General features: G+C 56.7%; 1 protein-coding gene and 1 long non-coding RNA gene across 20 annotated transcripts; one reads left to right on the forward strand and one right to left on the reverse strand.

Moving 5' to 3' along the window:
- Positions 1 to 2,873: 2,873 nt before the first annotated feature.
- On the forward strand, positions 2,874 to 18,011 carry CACNB3 (calcium voltage-gated channel auxiliary subunit beta 3). Of its 19 annotated transcripts, none has more exons than XM_077952757.1 (15): positions 4,303 to 4,444; positions 6,872 to 7,006; positions 8,869 to 8,986; positions 12,385 to 12,507; positions 12,722 to 12,844; positions 13,306 to 13,421; positions 13,726 to 13,790; positions 14,007 to 14,026; positions 14,222 to 14,302; positions 14,494 to 14,552; positions 14,719 to 14,828; positions 15,451 to 15,602; positions 15,825 to 15,920; positions 16,040 to 16,189; positions 16,655 to 18,011. In XM_077952757.1, exons 3-15 carry the CDS (start codon positions 8,933 to 8,935, stop codon positions 16,967 to 16,969), a joined length of 1,464 nt encoding a protein of 487 aa, XP_077808883.1. In that variant the 5' UTR covers positions 4,303 to 4,444; positions 6,872 to 7,006; positions 8,869 to 8,932; the 3' UTR covers positions 16,970 to 18,011.
- LOC114670840 (uncharacterized) lies at positions 5,386 to 7,673 on the reverse strand. Its single transcript, XR_003720613.2, has 2 exons — positions 7,585 to 7,673; positions 5,386 to 5,951 (listed from the first exon to the last, which is right to left on the reverse strand). It is a non-coding gene; the product is annotated as an uncharacterized LOC114670840 (long non-coding RNA).
- Positions 18,012 to 18,392: the final 381 nt, after the last annotated feature.

Raw genomic sequence — 18,392 nt, forward strand, 5'->3', positions numbered from 1 at the left:
AGACTAAAAGAAACACATTATCAAGCACCTACTATGTGCTAGGCTGAGCCGGATTCTGGGCAGCAGACATGAAGCCAATCACCTCAGCCTTCTCACCTTCCCCTCCTTCCCAGGTACCAGGAGGAGCCCTCAAAGGCACACAGAAGTCATACTGTCTGTCCCAGGGTGAGCAAGAGTTAGGTCCTGAACCCATAGCTGACTCCCCAGTTCCTCCAGAGGCCTGATTTGGGAAGGAGGGTGCAATCCTGCTAGGCACTGTCAGCAAGAAACCCTTCAGACATATTTATAGCAAATGCTGCATCAGGGTATGGAATCTGAAAGTGCCTCGAAGCATCAAATAACACCATGAGTCCAGAGGCAGAGTCCAGAAAAAGAAGGCACTGCAGCAGGAGGGATTGAGGTTTGATGTTAGAGGAACTTCCCCCAGATGTTACATCTGGAACTGGCAATGGGGATTCCCTGTGGAAGCTACTTCCACAGGATTTTCTCAGAAGAGAAGGGGTAGGTACCTTTTTCTGGTCTAGGTAGAAAAGATAAAAAGGGATGGACATGGTGATCGCTATCTTTGTAGTATACAGACTTTCAAATACCAAGGCCACTAAGCACAGTTGTGCAGATTATGCCTTGCTGAGGAGGCAAATGGAGACTGAAATCCAGTTCTAGATCAGTTACCTCCTGCTGCAGAGCTGTGTCTGTACAGACTAGCCAGAGTGGCTTGCAGGGGCTCTGCCAGATATCCCAAGTCCTGACAATCTGGGGGTCTGAGGACAAGGTCAGCAGGGAGAAGGGATGAAGGCTGCCTGGGAAGCCCTGGGGGCCTGTTTGCTAGAGCCCAGGGCCTATACGGGCCAAGCTAGAAGGCATAGCTCCCTGGAATGGATCCAGGGTAGAGGCCCCTCTCAGCAGGGTGCCCTGCCCAGACACTATGAGGTCTGAGCCAGAGATGGGGGCCCTGAGGGAGTTTGAGTGGGGAGGAAGAGGATATGTGTCTTGGGCAGGCCCTGGAGAAGGATAATACTGCCAGTCACGTCACAGAGAAGGGCCTGGGAGAGGGCAATTCTGGGGACCTGGAGGCTGAGCTGCTGGCTCCAGCTCTGAAGTTCCTACCTTCCCTGCGGAGCAAGATGGAGAAGGGGCCTGTGGCCAGCAGCTGGGGTGGAAATAAGAAAAGTAAGGGGTGTGGAACTGCCCCTGTGCACCTCAGATTTCCTGTGACAGGTTCATGGAGGAGTAATTTCTTTTTTTTTTTTTTTTTTGAGACAGAGACTGTCCCCCAGAGTCTGGAGTGCAGTGGTACGGTCTAGGCCTGCCTCCTGAGTTCAAGCAATTCTCTGCCTCAGCCTCCTAAGTAGCTGGGACCACAGGCGTGCACCACCATGCCTGGGGGCTAATTTTTATATTGTTTGTAGAGACAGGATTTCACCACGTTGGCCAGGCTGGTCTCGAACTCCTAGCCTCAAGTGATCTGCCCGCCTCGGCCTCCCAAAGTGCTGGGATTATAGGCATGAGCCTCGGGGCCAGCCTCAGGGAGAAGTAATTGATATTTCTATTTCAAAGTGGAAGGTGGGCCCGGGACCGTGGCTCACGCCTGTAATCCCAGCACTTTGGGAGGCTGAGGCCGGCGGATCACTTGAGGTCAAGAGTTGGAGACCAGGCCGGGCGCGGTGGCTCAAGCCTGTAATCCCAGCACTTTAGGAGGCCGAGACGGGTGGATCACGAGGTCAGGAGATCGAGACCATCCTGGCTAACATGGTGAAACCCCGTCTCTACTAAAAAATACAAAAAACTAGCCGGGCGAGGTGGCGGACGCCTGTAGTCCCAGCTACTCGGGAGGCTGAGGCAGGAGAATGGCGTGAACCCGGGAGGCGGAGCTTGCAGTGAGCTGAGATCCGGCCACTGCACTCCAGCCTGGGCGACAGAGCGAGACTCCGTCTCAAAAAAAAAAAAAAAAAAAAAGAGTTGGAGACCAGCCTGGCCAACATGGTGAAACCTCGTCTCTACCAAAAATACAATAATTAGCCAGGCATGGTGGCGCGCCTGTAGCCCCAGCTACTCGGGGGGAGAATCGCTTGAACCCGGGAGGCAGAGGTTGCTGTGGGCCAAGGATCGTCACTGCACTCCAGCCTAGGCGACAGAGTGAGACTCCATCTCAAAAATAAATAAATAAAAATAAAGTGGAAGGTGTAGAGATGCTTTCTAGGCTATAGGTTCAGGCAGAGAATGTGGAGGGAGGGAAGGAGAGAAGGAGCGGGAAGCCAGGGACAACTGCTTGCCTGGACCAACATCCCCTGTCCCCGCACCTCCCTTCTCCTATGGAAACTTAAGCTGCCGCAGGGCCCAGAGGAGCTAGTCCATTAGCTGTGGTCAGCAGGGGAGTGTAGGTGGGGAGGGCCCTCTCTCCCTCCAGGTCTTCTTGCCAAATGAAAGGCAAAGCGTTTGCTCACTCTACTAGAGTCAAAAAAACAAAACAAAACAAAACAAAACCATAAAAACCTCCACACACATTTTTAACACACACACATAGCCTCTTTCTCTCCTCTGAATGGTCGAAGCTGAGCAACTTGGGGATGGGTGGGTGGTAGGGGCTCCGTGATCCACTAGACTAGACTACAGAGGGAATGGGGGAGGAGGTGCCTTCCCAAAGCACTTTCCAGGTTAAATCCAGCCTCGGGAGGAGCCGGGAGTGGAGAGAGAATTTACTCTCCCCCAACTTAGCTCCCTCAGAAATGGGGGCAAGTGGAGGGTCAGCTGAGCAGAGAGGAACAATCTCCCGAGATCCCAGGGATGGGAGCATTGAGGGGAGGGGTCCCGAGAACTCCCAGGGGAAGTGGGTTAAAAGAAGGGCCGGGAAGAAGGGTGGGACGCCCTCCACTGGAAAGGGGAGAGAGTTCTAGTTAATGCTGAGGGGAAGTTGGGGACCTGGGTTAGCGTGTGTCTGTCTCCATGAAGGGGGTCCGTCTCTCCCCGCCCCAGGTGCCGTCTTTGGTCTGGAAAAGGGTCCAGCATGGGGGCGTTGGGGATGTGAAGGGACCAATGAGCGGTCTGTCCGCTCAGAAGGGTCCAGAGAGAGAGCCAACTGGGACTACACCCCCGCTCCCCCTTCCCCCGCCAGAACTTGGGCTTGTCCTGTTTGACGTACCCGCAGAAAGGGGCGGGAGGGGTACTGACCCGAGGAGCGGTCCCGCGACTCTGTACTCCCTGCTGCCCAGTCCCGGCCAGGACGCTGCCCGGCTTAGTTGGGGAGCCCCTCGACACCAGGATGGAGGTAGGGACGGGCTAGGGTCCCGGAGGGGCACGGGTGTCTCGAAGGTGCCCTACGGGGTGGGGATAAGTAGAAGGCAGCCTGGGGTCTCCTACTGGGGGTCTCGAGATGGGACTGCAGTTCCTGTTGAAAGGAGGGGAAGAGGGGTTCGTCCTGGGCTTGGGCGGTGTCTGGATCCGGGGTGCGTCCCCCCTGCTCTGGCCCGAGCAGCGCCGCCTGCTGGCAGGGCCGGACCCCGCGGCCCCGGGACCCGACTCCAGGCGGTGCCGCCACCTGGAGGGCGCGTGCAGCCGCCGGGCCAGCGAGCCCAGGGCGCTGCAGCCGGTCGAGAGGGAGCCGCGTCGCTTCGCCTTGACCTTCCCCTTCGAGGAGCTGAAACCCGCGGCACCAGAACCCGGGAGTGAGACAGAGAGGAGAGACAGCAGAGACTCCGCGGGCGCGGGGCGATCCCAGCTGGGCTGTCTCCACAGGGATGCCGATCCCGCTGGAGACACAGGGCCGAGCCAGAGAGGGGTAGATGGGCGCCTAGACGCTTGGGCAGGCGAGCCGAGCACCAGCACTCTTGCTTTTCGGTCCTTTTCCCCGCCGAGGTCTGGGTCGCAGTCGCCGCCGGGGGATGCGCGCCCAGCGCGCAGAGCAGGGCCGGGAGGGAGCAGAAGCTTCCGCCAAGAGCTCAGGTGCTGGGGCAGCCCTGGAGCTGTTCCTGCCCTTCTGCTTGCGGCGGCGGAAGCTCCAGAGTCCCTACCCTTTCTCGGGAGGACTTTAGGGAAGAAGCAGAGGGGCAGGGGAAGCTGAGGAGCGAGGGTGCGACATGGGGATGGAAGGACAGTGGGAGGCACACGGAAAAACAGAACGGGGACCTTAGGAGAGACGGAAGTGGCGAGAGAGGCTGGGCTGAAAGTCGGGGAGAGCCAGAGACTGACAGAGGCGGTGAGAAAGGAAGGGAGAGGGAGGGAGGGAGGAGGGAGGAGAAAGAGGGAGGGAACCAGGAGAGAGGGAAGGGAGCAGGCGGCGGAGCCGGGCGGGCGTGGGGCGAGGCCAGGCGTGCAGGCGGGAGCAGCGTGCAGAGCAGCGGCCGGGTTCTGCTCCCGCCTCGGAGCCCCTGGCCCGGGGGAGGAGGAGAGGCCGCTAGCCTGGTCTATGTCTTTTTCTGACTCCAGTGCAACCTTCCTGCTGAACGAGGTAACCGTGGTTGGGGGAGGGGGTCGGGGGAGGGGGGGTTCCCCACTGGATGGGAGGAGAGCTCCGCTCCAAGCTAGGAAGGGGGCACGCGTTTGGGTGAGACTGCACCGATAGGGAGGGAGGGAAACCCGACGAAGTGAAACCAGGGGTGGAAGAGGCACCGGGTTAGAGAGGAGGGAGCGGCCAGAGCTGGCAGCTTCCTAGTACTGGGATTGGATGGGAGGAGAGGACTGACCGGGAAGCCAGAAAAAAGGGGCTAGATTACAAGAAGGGCTCTGCCAAGCTCCCCTAGTGCCTGTCCCCAAGTTCCCTGGCAGCCTAGCAGCCAGAATGGTAGGGGCCTTTATCTGGTCCAGATCTTAAAAACTGCTGGAGAGGCCGGGCGCGGTGGCTCAAGCCTGTAATTCCAGCACTTTGGGAGGCCGAGGCGGGTGGATCACGAGGTCAGGAGATCGAGACTATCCTGGCTAACGTGGTGAAACCCCGTCTCTACTAAAAATACAAAAAACTAGCCGGGCGTGGTGGCGGGCGCCTGTAGTCTCAGCTACTTGGGAGGCTGAGGCGGGAGAATGGCGTGAACCCGGGAGGCGGAGCTTGCAGTGAGCCGAGATCACGACACTGCACTCCAGCCTGGGAGACACAGCGAGACTCCGTCTCAAAAAAAAAAAAAAAACAAAAAAACTGCTGGAGAGGAGTCTTTAAGTCTTCCCAGAAGGCCTAGCTTCTGCCTCAGTTTCCCCATTCAGTGCCCAGGGACAGGGATCTGCCCAGCTTCCTGGTGCACTTACAGGAGAAGCTAGAATATATTCTGAAACCTCCCAAGAACTCCAGCTCCCAAACCTGATTATTCAGGGTTTTCCTCTTATGTCTTGCTTCCATGACTTGGGTACCTGCCAGCTGCCAGTCTAACAACTCTCTCCTAGAAAGAATCAGCAGGAGGAGCCTCTCCCCTGATCCTTTATTGCCCTCAGCTCTCTCCCTTTATGCCCAGCCATGAAAAAGAAAAGAGGTTAGGGCTACATGGATACTGACAGGCACATGTCGTGTCACAGGACAAGAAGTCACCAAGTTGGCATTACAACTGGAGTAGGCAGGTGTGGGTGAGATGAGAAAGGAAAGGGGCATTGGGTAGCAACCCAGAGATATGAGGAGAAGGAGGGAAGTTCTGAAGCTCCTGCAGGACCCAGGGGAAGGGCCAGGTATGAGGAACTTGAACCCATCTCCTGGGGATGGTTGGCATGGCAACACATGCCTCAGGAGCAGACTTAGACAACCTTGTTGCAGATTACAAGGAGTGTGAGGAAGGAGTGCTGCCCATGGCAGATCCGCTGTTACCTACAGCCCCAGGACCTTCTGTGGGTGGGAGAGTCCCAAAAGGAGAGGCCAAGAGAGTGGATGCAGGGATGGGAAGAGAAGCAGCTGCCTCCACCACTGCTTTCTTCATTAGAACCATCTCCCAGGAGAAAAGCACCTTGAGGGTCTTACTCTCCGACACCTCTCTCGGCCCCTGAAAGACAGAAGGAATTGAAAAGGATGAAAGAGGGGGATACAAGGAATACTGAGTAACTGGGTGAGGGCACAAAAGTGGGCAGTGTCGGAACTTCCAATACGAATCCAGTATATGACCAAACCCCAAATGGTGCTGGACTCAGGAGAGGCAACTGTGAAAGCTGACTGCCTCCCCCAATAGCGACGTCCCTTCAGCCACAGGGGCTGTAACAAAGTTGTTTGTCAAACCCAGCATGAGGAAGGTGCTGGGCAGGGCTGCTCTGGGCCACCCACAGTAGACAGACTAAAGATGTCAGTCTGAAGATGAAGCCTCTTCTTTTTCTTGCTAAGATAACACCGATAAGTGACCCAGGTGGGAAGCCACTTGGTTTGGGTGGGCTTTCTCTCTCCCATGCACAGTGCCTTCTACCACAGATCTTATTAAGCTATGTCAGAGTTTTGGATGTCTGATTCTCCTCAAGCCTAGGAGGGATGAGCAGATTGCTGAACTCCCGGGTGTGAGAAATTGGGAAAGGAAAAGGACTGAGCTCAGGGCCAAGGGCATGGGCACCAGGAGGCCTCCAAGTGTACCCCTGTCTATGGACGTCCTCCTTGTGGGGCACAAAGGTAGGCAGTCAAAAATCAAAGAAGGAATTTTGCTCAGGAGATGAAAAAAGGAGAGAGCTCAAATGGGTGGATCTTTGGGGAAAGTTTCCTCAATATAAGGGCTGCGGCTCTCTTACCTCAAATCTCAGTGTTCCTGTGAAGGAGACTGAGTGGTGCAGAGTGGTACAAGCCCTTCTGCTGAGGGGAGAATCTGGCCTTACCCTAGTGACTCTGAGGAGACTGGCCCTTTCCTCTCCTAACCCCAGTGTAGCCAGGATCCCACCCACAACTATCCCCTACCACCACCCTCTGGTTTCTCTCCCCTCCCTTTAGGCTCACCTAAAACAGCCCCTTTCTGACCCAGTTCCCACGGATGCCTTGGCACTGTCTGGCACGATCCTTGGCAGGGAAGTGGGGAACGGAACCCCCATCCTGGCCGGACTAAGACGAAATCTATCTGTGCAACAGGTGTGGGGAGGCCTATCCAGCTCACGGAAAGTTCCCCCCTTCTCAAGGGCTAGGCAACACCGCCTTTGCCGCAGCGTTCCCGTACTGAGGGGGCCGGGCACCTGTTGGGGCAGGAGTTGCCGTCCTGGCATTAGCCTGGGGGCACTAAGCCCATTCCTCCCCGGGACTACTGCGGGGTCTGCTTCGGAGCTTCCGGGACGCACGGGCCCAGACCCGCACTGCTGTCGCCTGGGACCCCTCCCCAGTCTGCCGCTTGTTCCCGCGCCTCTTCTGTCTCCCAGGGTCTCCCCATTTTCCTGTCCTCTCCGTCCTCCCTCTGCCTCTCTCTCTCCGGCTTCCTCGACACCTGCGCCCTCTCCAGTCTCCGCCTGGGTCGCGTCTTCCTCGCGGTCTCAGCGCCCCCTCCCTCCCCCGCCGCAGCCCTTTGTTTCCCGGCGGAGTAGTTCCTGGGTTGCCGAGCGTCTCTGTCTCCGCATCTCTCCTCGCCCCGCCTCCTCCCTGCCTGGATCCGCCCCGCCCGCAGCCTCTCCTCCCCTTCCTCCCAGCCGCCAAGGCCCCGTAGGTGCTCGGGGACCCACCTTCCACCCAGCACGGGTCCGTTCCCGTCTCCGGGCCTGGCCCGGGCTCCCCGGTGGCCGCCGCCCCCTCGCCGCCCCCGCCTTCTCCCAGGGAGGGGGTCAGGTGGGCGGGCACTATTGTTGTAGGAGCGGGCGCCAGATTCCTCAGCCGCGCTCGGGGTGGGACCGGCTGGGTTTGGGGGGGTGGGGTGGGGGGAGCGGTGATTTGAGCTCCGAGCAGCTGGTCTTCGCGGCTCGCTCCCTCCTTCGCGCTCTCTCGCTCCCCGCCGCCGCCCGCAGGGCTGCGGGGCTCCGTGGCATCTCCCGGGCGCGGCCCGCAGTCCTCGCCCCTGCCTCCGGGCCGCTCCCGCCCCCGGCGCCGCTCGCTTCCCCCACCCGGACTCCCCCATGTATGACGACTCCTACGTGCCCGGGTTTGAGGACTCGGAGGCGGTGAGTGCCCACGGTGAGGGTGGGGGCGGGGAAGTTGGGGTGACACCTCCTCTCCCTTCAACCCTTCCCCCAGTTCAGGACTTTGAAAAACGCCTCAGTGGCAGGGCAGTGTGTGTAGGGGGGCGCTCTAAAAACGTGGGGAGATGGATTTTCATGCCAAGCGCTCCCCAGCGACCCAGACTCAGACCCTGGGGCATCGGGTGTGTGCAGAGAGGGGGCAGTATAGGGGAAGGGCTCAAGCAGGTGGCTCCACGGCCCAGGAAAGAGGGGTGGGAGGAGGCAGGGTTGGAGGCCGAGGGCACAGAGGCTCTGGAGAGGGAACACGCCATGTCTGGAGTTCCAAATTCTGGATTTCTGGGGTCTGAACACAACAGCTAGGAGAGCCGCCGAGGTAGTTGGGGAGGCAGACATTCCGGACCTCTTGTGCCTCAAGCAAACAACACATTAGGGAGCTGAGAGGACACCAGGGAGCCAGGGACCAGCCTCTTTAGACAGAGGGATCCTAAAACTTGAGGAGCTCCATTATTCCCTTCTACCCCCTCCATCTCTGCGCACTGCCTCATCTCCTCACCCTTTCTCTAGCCCAGTTTCTCTCTCAGGCTGAAACCTGGGCACCCAGCACATGGGTAGGCCAGGTGACTGAGCCCCATCCATTCCACAGCCCCCTGCTGAGGCTTCCTCTGAGCAGCGGGCATCCTGAGCTCTTGCCCAGCATGGAGGGCCTGGAGGTGAGGCCAGAGGAGCTGAGGGCCTGGGGATGGAGAGGATGCGCTTTGCTCAGAGAAACAGGCAACCAATAAATATTTAATTCTCCTCTTTGCTTTTATCTCCTGACCCACTGAGACAAATCAGCTCATTAAGCAGTGATTCCCGGAGCTCAGACAGCAGGGAGAGTGCCTGGAAAGATGGGGCAAGAATGCGGAGCAGCTTCTCAGACCCTTGGAGCTGCCAACTTTCCCTCAAATGTCCTGTAAGAAGGCCTCCTTAGGAGTGGACCAATAGATGGCTTGGAAGGGGTCCCAATAGGATGGAGCACCCCTGGGTCGGAAAGAGGAGTATGTTCCAGTCTTCTCCCATCACTTGCTGCCAGGCCCAGGATAGATGAGTGCTGATGCTCAGAATAGGCAACTGTCCTTTTCTGGGACTGGGCTCCTTCTGGGCCCAATTTTCCATGAGGCCTCTGGGGTAATTACTTTGCTGCTAGAGCAGATCATTTTCAAGGCTCTGGTGGACACCTCTTTCTGACAGTTGAAGGGACAGCTGGTATAGCCCAGGGTGCCAAGGTGAGCTTGAGAACAAACCTCTCTGTGGGGCTGGAGGGCCCTAGGAGGTTCTTCCCATCCCTGGTGAGAAGGCAAGGGCTATTGCAAGGAACAGACTGACATGTGGATGGTGTTGGAGGACAGCCTGCTGACCCATTGCTCCCTCCCATCGCTCTCTGGCTCCTGATCACCCTCCCCCACTTCCCTTTCTCTTGCCTGGCTCCTTGCTCTCCCTGAGGCCCCCTCTGAAGCAGTAGGAGGGAGATCAGGCTCTAAATAAATCCAACGGCTCATCTCCCTCCTCTCCTTCCCCCGTGCCAGGCAAGAGAGGAGCTGCAGCCTGCCCACACACTCACTAGGCAAGGGGGGCACCACCGGGGCACTGTGCCAACTCCTGGCAGCTCCAAAGTACTGACACTCTGGCTCTTTTGGCGTAGCGGGGTACAGGAAAGGTAAGACCCTAGATCATGCCTGGCAGGGCAGCCCTGGCCTCCCGAAGTAATACCGGAGCACGAGAGATAAGTTAGCTTGGAGGACTTGGAAGTAATGGAGAGGGGCTTCCATTCTGAGCACAACTCATTAATTATTTAGGGAGAGATCCTGTGATTCCCATCCCAGGGTGAGAGGTCAGGTAACCCCAGATGCCCCAGGCGTTATTACTACTAAATTAGGCCGCAAGGTGGCTCAGGCCTGTAATCCCAGCGCTTTGGGTGGCCAAGCCGGGCGGATCACTTGAGGTCAGGAGTTGGAAACCAGCCTGGCCAATATGATGAAAGCCCGTGTCTCCTAAAAATACAGAAATTAGGCTAGCATGGTGGCGCATGCCTGTAGTCCCAACCACTCAGGAGGCTGGGGCAGGAGAAATGCTTGAACCCTGGAGGCAGAGGTTGCAGTGAGCCAACATCACGCCATTACACTCCAGCCTGGGCATCACAGTAAGACTCCGTCTCAAAAAAAAAATCACTAAATTAAACCAGGCACAGAGACTCATGCCTATAATCTCAGTGCTTTGCGAGGCTAAGGTAGGAAGATGGCTTAAGCCCAGGAGTTTGAGACCAGCCTAGACAAAATAGCAAGATCCTGTCTCTACAAAAAACTAGTAGGCATGGTAGTGCATGCCTGTAGTCCTAGCTACTCAGGAGTCAGGAGGATCGCTTGAGCCCAGGAGTTCAAGGCTGCAGTGAGCCACGATTGTGCCACTGCACTCCAGCCTGGGCGACAGAGCAAGACCTGTCTCTAAGTAAATAAATAAAATAATAAAAATAAAGATTACTAAATTGGGCTGAGAGTCTGGAGCGCAGGCAGAAAAGGTCAGACTCCTCTTTTAGCATGGTGCTGAGCTTCTGGGAGGTACCCGATGTATCTGTACCAAAGTGAGTGGTCATCTGCCTTGCCTTCTGCCTCCCAGCCTATTGGCCCCTGTCTGGTCGCTTCAGATACTAACATCCCACAGAGGTTTCTCTTGTGTCTTAAGACCCCTAGGAAGGAGGTCCCTCACCCTGTGCCAAGATTATTTCTGGGGTTCAACCCCCACTTTTCCTGCTGCCATCCAGCCTCATTTTGTTCTCAGGAGAGATGAGCAACAGCGGGCAGACTCTACTCTTCTGTAAAACGAAAGAACCTTCCCCCTTGTGCTATCTTCAGGCCTTTGGTGTACTATAGACACTGTCTTTAGCCTAAGACTCGAGAGCCTGGGCTGACCCCCAGCTGAACAGCCCTCTTGCTCAAGGCAGGGTGGGGGTAGAGGGCACAGTGGACAGCAGGTGTGTGATTTTGCCTTCTCCTCTGAGAGTCTGGCCTCTGCTGCCTTCTGTAGGTGGTCGTGCCCAGTGAGCTTGAGAGAATATTCCTCCACCCAAGGACATTCTAAAGCCCCTTCCCCTATACACACACACACTCCTGCATGAACCCCTTATTTAGGCTTATCCCTTCTCTCTGCCACTGGCATCTCAGAATCGTGGGAAGTATCACTTGAGGCTTCTCCCCACAGAGAGGGAATACTGAGGCAGGAAACGAAAGACTCTTTCCGTAGGCAGAGGAGGAAACCCAGACATCCTAACCTCTGGGCTCTTGTCTCGAAGTCCAGCATCCCTTACTCATTTGTGCCTCTCCCTCATGGCCTTGAAGCTGAGCTCTGTGACCCTCAAATGCACCCTCATTGCCTATGACCTTTTCTATGGGCAGGACTCAGAGACTCTCCTTGCTCATGTTACCCACTCCCCACATCCCCAGGGTCCTGCTCCATAGCTGAGTTGCCTGGCACTAGCATAGCCTTCTTCTAGGGCCAGTGTCCCCTGGGCCTGGGAAAGGACTGGGGAGATGTAGGCCAAGTGGTAGGCATGGCCCAGCCTCACCTGCGTCCAGGGAGACAGCTTTGTGTTCTTCTCGGTCTGTGTCTTGTTTGCTGCCTATATCTGGCCAGTTGCCCCAGCAGGTGTGGGAGGAAGAAAAGTAGGGGGTGGGGAGAGCAAAGGGGAGGTAACTTCTAGGAGTTGGCAGCTTTGTGTCCTCCTCTTCACCCTGGAAGGGGAAGGGCTCACCATTTGAGAGCCTTCAGAGCCTTGTTGGAGTAGGGAAAGTAGGATCTTAGGGGGCAGATGGCTGGATCCCCACACTCAGGACTGGTGCTGTGCCAACCAGCGTCTCTTGACTGTTACTGCTGGCTGGACTCCTGCCAGGCATCTTAAAGGGATGATGTCCAGGCTGCTTTGCAGGCTGCTGTGAACAAGAGGGCTGGGTCTCCTGGATCCAGAATCATCTCTAATACATCATCTTCAGCACTCCTCCCTTCCCTCAGCTCAGAGGACATGTTAGAGGGGAGAAAAGGGAGGAAAGAGAGAAGTGAAGGCTCTATTCAAAGCTGTAGTATTAATAGGTTTGGGGGAGGAGGGGCCCAGATCTTTGCACCTATAGATGGGGCCAGGTTTCCTGTAGCCTCAGAGGCACCGGGGCCCTTCTCAGGGGATAGGAGGGGCCATAGGGACCCAGCCACCCCCTTGGAGATGGAGAAACGGGGCAATAGAGGCAACACTGTAAGGTGAGGAGGGTGCCTCCATAGCGTCCTTCACGCCGGAGCCTGGGAGTCACAGCCTGTTTCCCAACCCAGGGTTCAGCTGACTCCTACACCAGCCGCCCATCTCTGGACTCAGACGTCTCCTTGGAGGAGGACCGGGAAAGTGCCCGGCGTGAAGTAGAGAGCCAGGCTCAGCAGCAGCTCGAAAGGGCCAAGGTATACTTTCTGGGCATGGGGCAAGACAGGAGGCCAAACTAGGTGGAAACCTGCACTTGGTCCTAAGTCCCAAGGTTTCCTTGGGCAGGATGTCCTTGAGTGTGAGAGGGTGCATGTGAGGGGCAGAGGCCACGGCCTTCTGCTGTTGGGGCACTGAAGCTGGAAGGGGTGCTCCGAGGCTTCTCTCACTTGCACTAATGGCCAAATTCTCCAGCACAAACCTGTGGCATTTGCGGTGAGGACCAATGTCAGCTACTGTGGCGTACTGGATGAGGAGTGCCCCGTCCAGGGCTCTGGAGTCAACTTTGAGGCCAAAGATTTTCTGCACATTAAAGAGGTGACCGACCCCCGTGCTCTAACACTTCTAAGCCTCTGACACTTCATTTTCTTGCTCTTGCCCCAGATCCCAATGTTTCTTACTTCAGTCCTCAGTCTAATTCCCCAAGCTAATCAGCTCTTCTCCTTAACACCCACCTGTCCACCCCTCATATCTAAGACCTCATCCCCAGGGTCTCCATCCTTCTGAGACCTGGCTTGGGCCTCAGTCTCCATGTCCATCAAGTGAGCAGTTAGATTAGCTGCCTCCGAGGTCCCCTATGACAGCTGCAGTGCCTCACTCAGAAATCCTGGGTGGCCCGAACTTGGCTGCCCTTTCCCCTGGCCCCTTCTGCCCACCGCCCCTTGCATTGCATTCCTTAGACCAGCTCAGTGACTGCCTCGCTGGCTTCTTCACATTGAAGAACCAGGACTTGGGCAGGGCGCTCCTCTCACCACCCTTCCTGCTCCACCCACCCCCAGAAGTACAGCAATGACTGGTGGATCGGGCGGCTAGTGAAAGAGGGCGGGGACATCGCTTTCATCCCCAGCCCCCAGCGCCTGGAGAGCATCCGGCTCAAACAGGAGCAGAAGGCCAGGTGAGAGTTGGGCTGTGACTCAGTAAACACACCCCAAACACTTGAACTGTACCCACAGGACACATCGTCATGCATGCCACACACATGCATATCCCCCTGAAATACACATGCACATATGCCCGGCTCTACACACTCACACTAAACAAATCTACAAACACACACACGAATGCACACATATTGTGTGTACACCTGTCTCACTAGATAAAGCATATGGAAATGTGTACAATTATTAAATAATGCATAGAACATATGTACACAAAGACACATTCTTCTCTACCTCTCTCTCGCCTCCCTTTCTTCTCAGGAGATCCGGGAACCCTTCCAGCCTGAGTGACATTGGCAACCGACGCTCCCCTCCACCATCTCTAGGTAGCCTCCCCTCAACCCACCCATTTTGGGTAGGTGGGTAGCTAAGACACAGGGAAAGGGGGGATTCTGCCCAAGTGAACTGTGTGGGAAGGGGTTTTGTGGAGGGATCAGAAGGGGTGGGGAGAAGCCAGTATCTCCCTGGGGATGGGGATACCGTGCCCCCAGGGACCTTTCCCCCTTCACCAACTTTAATCTTGTATTTCCTTTTCCGAAAAGCCAAGCAGAAGCAAAAGCAGGTAAGTCAAGGAAGGGACCTGGGCTGGGGGGGATCATGGCTTATGGCTCTGGGGACAGTGTTCTAGGCAGTCATTGTTGGAGGGCAGAACAGAGACGGGAGGGAGCCCAGAACCTCTGGATCTGCCTTGACACCAGCCAGGCATGAGACAGGCACTAGGGCCATGGTTTCTACTGACCTCATGTCCATTCTGCAGGCGGAACATGTTCCCCCATATGACGTGGTGCCCTCCATGCGGCCTGTGGTGTTGGTCGGACCCTCTCTGAAAGGTTATGAGGTGAGGGAAGGTCCTTGACCCCAAAGAGTCACCTCTACCAAGCCTGCCACAGGAAGTCCCTAGGGAAAGTGGAAGGGGTCTATCTCCTCCCTCCAGGGTCTGTATGTGGAGGACGTCGACTCTGGGGCCATGCATGGGGAGGCTGCCTCTCTCCAAAAGGGCCCTTCATCAGTGCCATGCCCTCCCACCAGGTCACAGACATGATGCAGAAGGCTCTCTTTGACTTCCTCAAACACAGATTTGATGGCAGGTAAGCTGCCCTGGCCTGAGGTGGCCTGAGAACCAAGGAGAAGCTCATGGCCTACTTCCAGATGCTGTAGCAAGTCTTCTCTAAGGGAAGAGTTAGTGGGAGCTGGGTAAGGAGAGGCTGAGGCACAGGTTTAGAAGCTAGTTGGGATTCTCCACTCCCACCCCAGGATCTCCATCACTCGAGTCACAGCCGACCTCTCCCTGGCAAAGCGATCTGTGCTCAACAATCCTGGCAAGAGGACCATCATTGAGCGCTCCTCTGCCCGCTCTAGCATCGGTGAGAAGTCCCCGCCACCTGCTTCTGTGCCCACTCAAGCACCAGTGAGAACCTTCTTCCTCCCTTTTCTTTCTTTCTTTCTTTCTTTTTTTTTTTTTTTTTTTTTTTTTTGAGATGGAGTCTCACTCTGTCGCTCAGGCTGGAGTGCAGTGGTGAGATCTCGGCTCACTGCAACCTCCACCTTCTGGGTTCAAGCAATCTTCCCACCTCAGCCTCCTGAGTAGCTGGGACTACAGGTGCCCACCACCATGCCTGGCTAATTTTTGCATTTTTAGTAGACACAGGGTTTGGCCAGGCTGATCTCAAACTCCTGACCTCAAGTAATTGGCCCACCTTGGCCTCCCAAAATGCTGAGATTGCAGGCATGAGCCACCATGCCGGGCCCCTCCTCCTTTTCTCTTCCTTGCCTCCTTGTCTTTCTGCCCAGCTCCTCTACCTGCCCCCAGGATTGGCAAGAACACACCCCTCCTCCTCAATTCCCATTCCTCTGCCTGCCCAGGCTTCGATGAATGCCCTTTCTCTCCAATTCCTTCCTGTCCACCATTTGGGAGCCCTCAAAGTCTGCTGGAGTGAGCAGTGGGGCAGAGCTCCTGGTGACCACTGCTGCTGCCTCCCTCCATAGCGGAAGTGCAGAGTGAGATCGAGCGCATATTTGAGCTGGCCAAATCCCTGCAGCTAGTAGTGTTGGACGCTGACACCATCAACCACCCAGCACAGCTGGCCAAGACCTCGCTGGCCCCCATCATCGTTTTTGTCAAAGTGTCCTCACCAAAGGTAAGTCAGCTGGGGTCATGGAGGAGGTCCACAGGGCTACCCTACTAGAATGTGGCACGACTCTACTTGGTCCCTGCTTGGCACCTGAGTTCCCTTTTCCTGCTGCCCTTAACACGACTCTGAGTCATCCTCACCTGCTACTGATGCCACAAGTGGAGGAAATGCCTAGCTCTACCCAGAGTCCTGAGAGACTCTAGGCCTAGCTCTGCCCTCCCCGCTTAGGTACTCCAGCGTCTCATTCGCTCCCGGGGGAAGTCACAGATGAAGCACCTGACCGTACAGATGATGGCATACGATAAGCTGGTTCAGTGTCCACCGGTGAGTGCCTGGGTCAGCTGCTTCTGTGCCCACTCCCCCAGGGCGGCGGCAGTGACAGAGATGGGTTGGGGGCTGCTGCTGAGGGGAAACCAATGTTGCACCTTCCTCCCCCTCCTCAGGAGTCATTTGATGTGATTCTGGATGAGAACCAGCTGGAGGATGCCTGTGAGCACCTGGCCGAGTACCTGGAGGTTTACTGGCGGGCTACGCACCACCCAGCCCCTGGCCCTGGACTTCTGGGTCCTCCCAGTGTCATCCCCGGACTTCAGGTAACCATTTCCAGTGGGCAGAGATGCTCAAGCTAAGCCAGCCAAAGCACTGCCTGCCCCTCCCTGCTCAGAGGACTGTCCTTGGCCTCCAGTTCAGCATGCCAAAGGATTGTAGAACTCTCAGCTCTGCTGTGCAGAGCTAGTGCAGACGGGCAAAGGAGCTTCCTGAGGAGAGAGGGAATCAATCAATGAGATGGATACATCAGAGATTAGTTTCCTAGGGGTCAAAAGAAACACAATCTCCGAATCTTCTCCCAGGCTGCCTTGAAGGCCGAGCCTGAATTTTGTGGGAGTCGAAGCTTCAGTTTTCTCTCTTGGAAGAGGAAAAATGCTCCAGCATACTTCTTCCTTGCACTGATTCCTGTACCGGGGAATTGAGAGTTGAGGGGGGAAGAATCTCGCACCTCACCGGAGGACAAGGTGAGGTCTGTACTGCCTCACTCAGAGCTGTTGTGTGGCCCCCAGAACCAGCAGCTGCTCGGGGAGCGTGGCGAGGAGCACTCCCCCCTCGAGCGGGACAGCTTGATGCCCTCCGATGAGGCCAGCGAGAGCTCCCGCCAAGCCTGGACAGGATCTTCACAGCGTAGCTCCCGCCACCTGGAGGAGGACTATGCGGATGCCTACCAGGACCTGTACCAGCCTCACCGCCAACACACCTCGGGGCTGCCTAGTGCTAACGGGCATGACCCCCAAGACCGGCTTCTAGCCCAGGACTCGGAGCACAACCACAATGACCGGAACTGGCAGCGCAACCGGCCTTGGCCCAAGGATAGCTACTGACAGCCTCCTGCTGCCCTACCCTGGCAGGCACAGGCACAGCTGGCTGGGGGGCCCACTCCAGGCAGGGTGGCGTTAGACTGGCATTAGGCTGGCATTAGGCTCAGCCCCCAAAACCCCCTGCTCAGCCCCAGCTTCAGGGCTGCCTGTGGTCCCAAGGTTCTGGGAGAAACAGGGGGCCCCCTCACCTCCTGGGCAGTGACCCCTACTAGGCTCCCATTCCAGGTACTAGCTGTGTGTTCTGTACCCCTGGCACCTTCCTCTTCTCCCACACAGGAAGCTGCCCACTGGGCAGTGCCCTCAAGCCAGGATCCCCTTAGCAGGGGCCTTCCCACCAGACTCAGGGAAGGGATGCCCCATCAAAGTGACAAAAAGGTGGGGTGTGGGCACCATGGCATGAGGAAGAAACAAGGTCCCTGAGCAGGTGCAAGTCCTGACAGTCAAGGGACTGCTTTGGCATCCGAGGGCCTCCAGTCACCTCACTGCCACATATTATAAATGAGACAATCAAAGCCCCCCCAGGGTGGCACACCTATCCGTCTGCTGGGGTGGGGCATCCACATCCAAGACTGGAGCAGCAGGCTGGCCACACTCGGGCCAGAGAGAGCTCACAGCCGAAGCTCTTGGAGGGAAGGGCTCTCCTCGCTCTGCCAGGAAGCTTCTTAACATGTGACGGGACCAGGGGCCAGGAGCATGGTGAAGCCAAGTGGCAGACGGGAGCTAACCTGGATGGGGGTTTGGGGAAGGAGGGTGTGTGTAGCAGAGAACTTATGGGGGCCTCCTTGCCTTTCTCATTCTTTTGCCCTGCATCCTGTCATTTCTGTTCTTGTCCCTCATACATCCTGGGAGAACCGGGCTCCAGACTTTGTTCCCTGACTCATAGCTGCCGCTTGTTAGGTTAGGGTTAGATGGGGAGAGACAGGGCACAGAGGACCTGTCTCCCTGGCTACTCTCACCTTATGGCTCTAGTGTGTGACCTACAGAGCATGTTCCACAAGCCCCTGCCTCACCTCACTGTCATCACTAATAAACATCATACACAGTCCCTCAGGCTTCTGTTCTGTCTGTGATGCGGCCCAAGTCTGATGGAGGGAAAGATGTGTTCGGGCCGCCCTTCTCTCAGAGAATCTGTCCGGCGGAAAGGGGACAAAGGCAGAGCTGGGGAGGCACTCCACTCCCAGGCATCCCCACTCCTCATGCCCAGGTGTCAAGAGGGAGACATCCAGCAGCATGAAAGGAGCTTGTCCTGGGATGTGGGGAAGAAGACACTTGGTCACGGCTTTACACTATCCTTGTGCCAGGCCAAAAAGGCCCTAGAAGCAGCTACAACTTGAACTCCGTGTACTAGGCCAACTCTTTCTGTGGGGTAAGAAGAGCATGTGAACAAGAGGGGTACGGGGGGAGGCCCTGCGTTCCTATCACCACA

The sequence above is a fragment of the Macaca mulatta genome, chromosome 11 (genome assembly GCF_049350105.2).
Source record: "Macaca mulatta isolate MMU2019108-1 chromosome 11, T2T-MMU8v2.0, whole genome shotgun sequence".
Taxonomy (NCBI): domain Eukaryota; kingdom Metazoa; phylum Chordata; class Mammalia; order Primates; family Cercopithecidae; genus Macaca; species Macaca mulatta.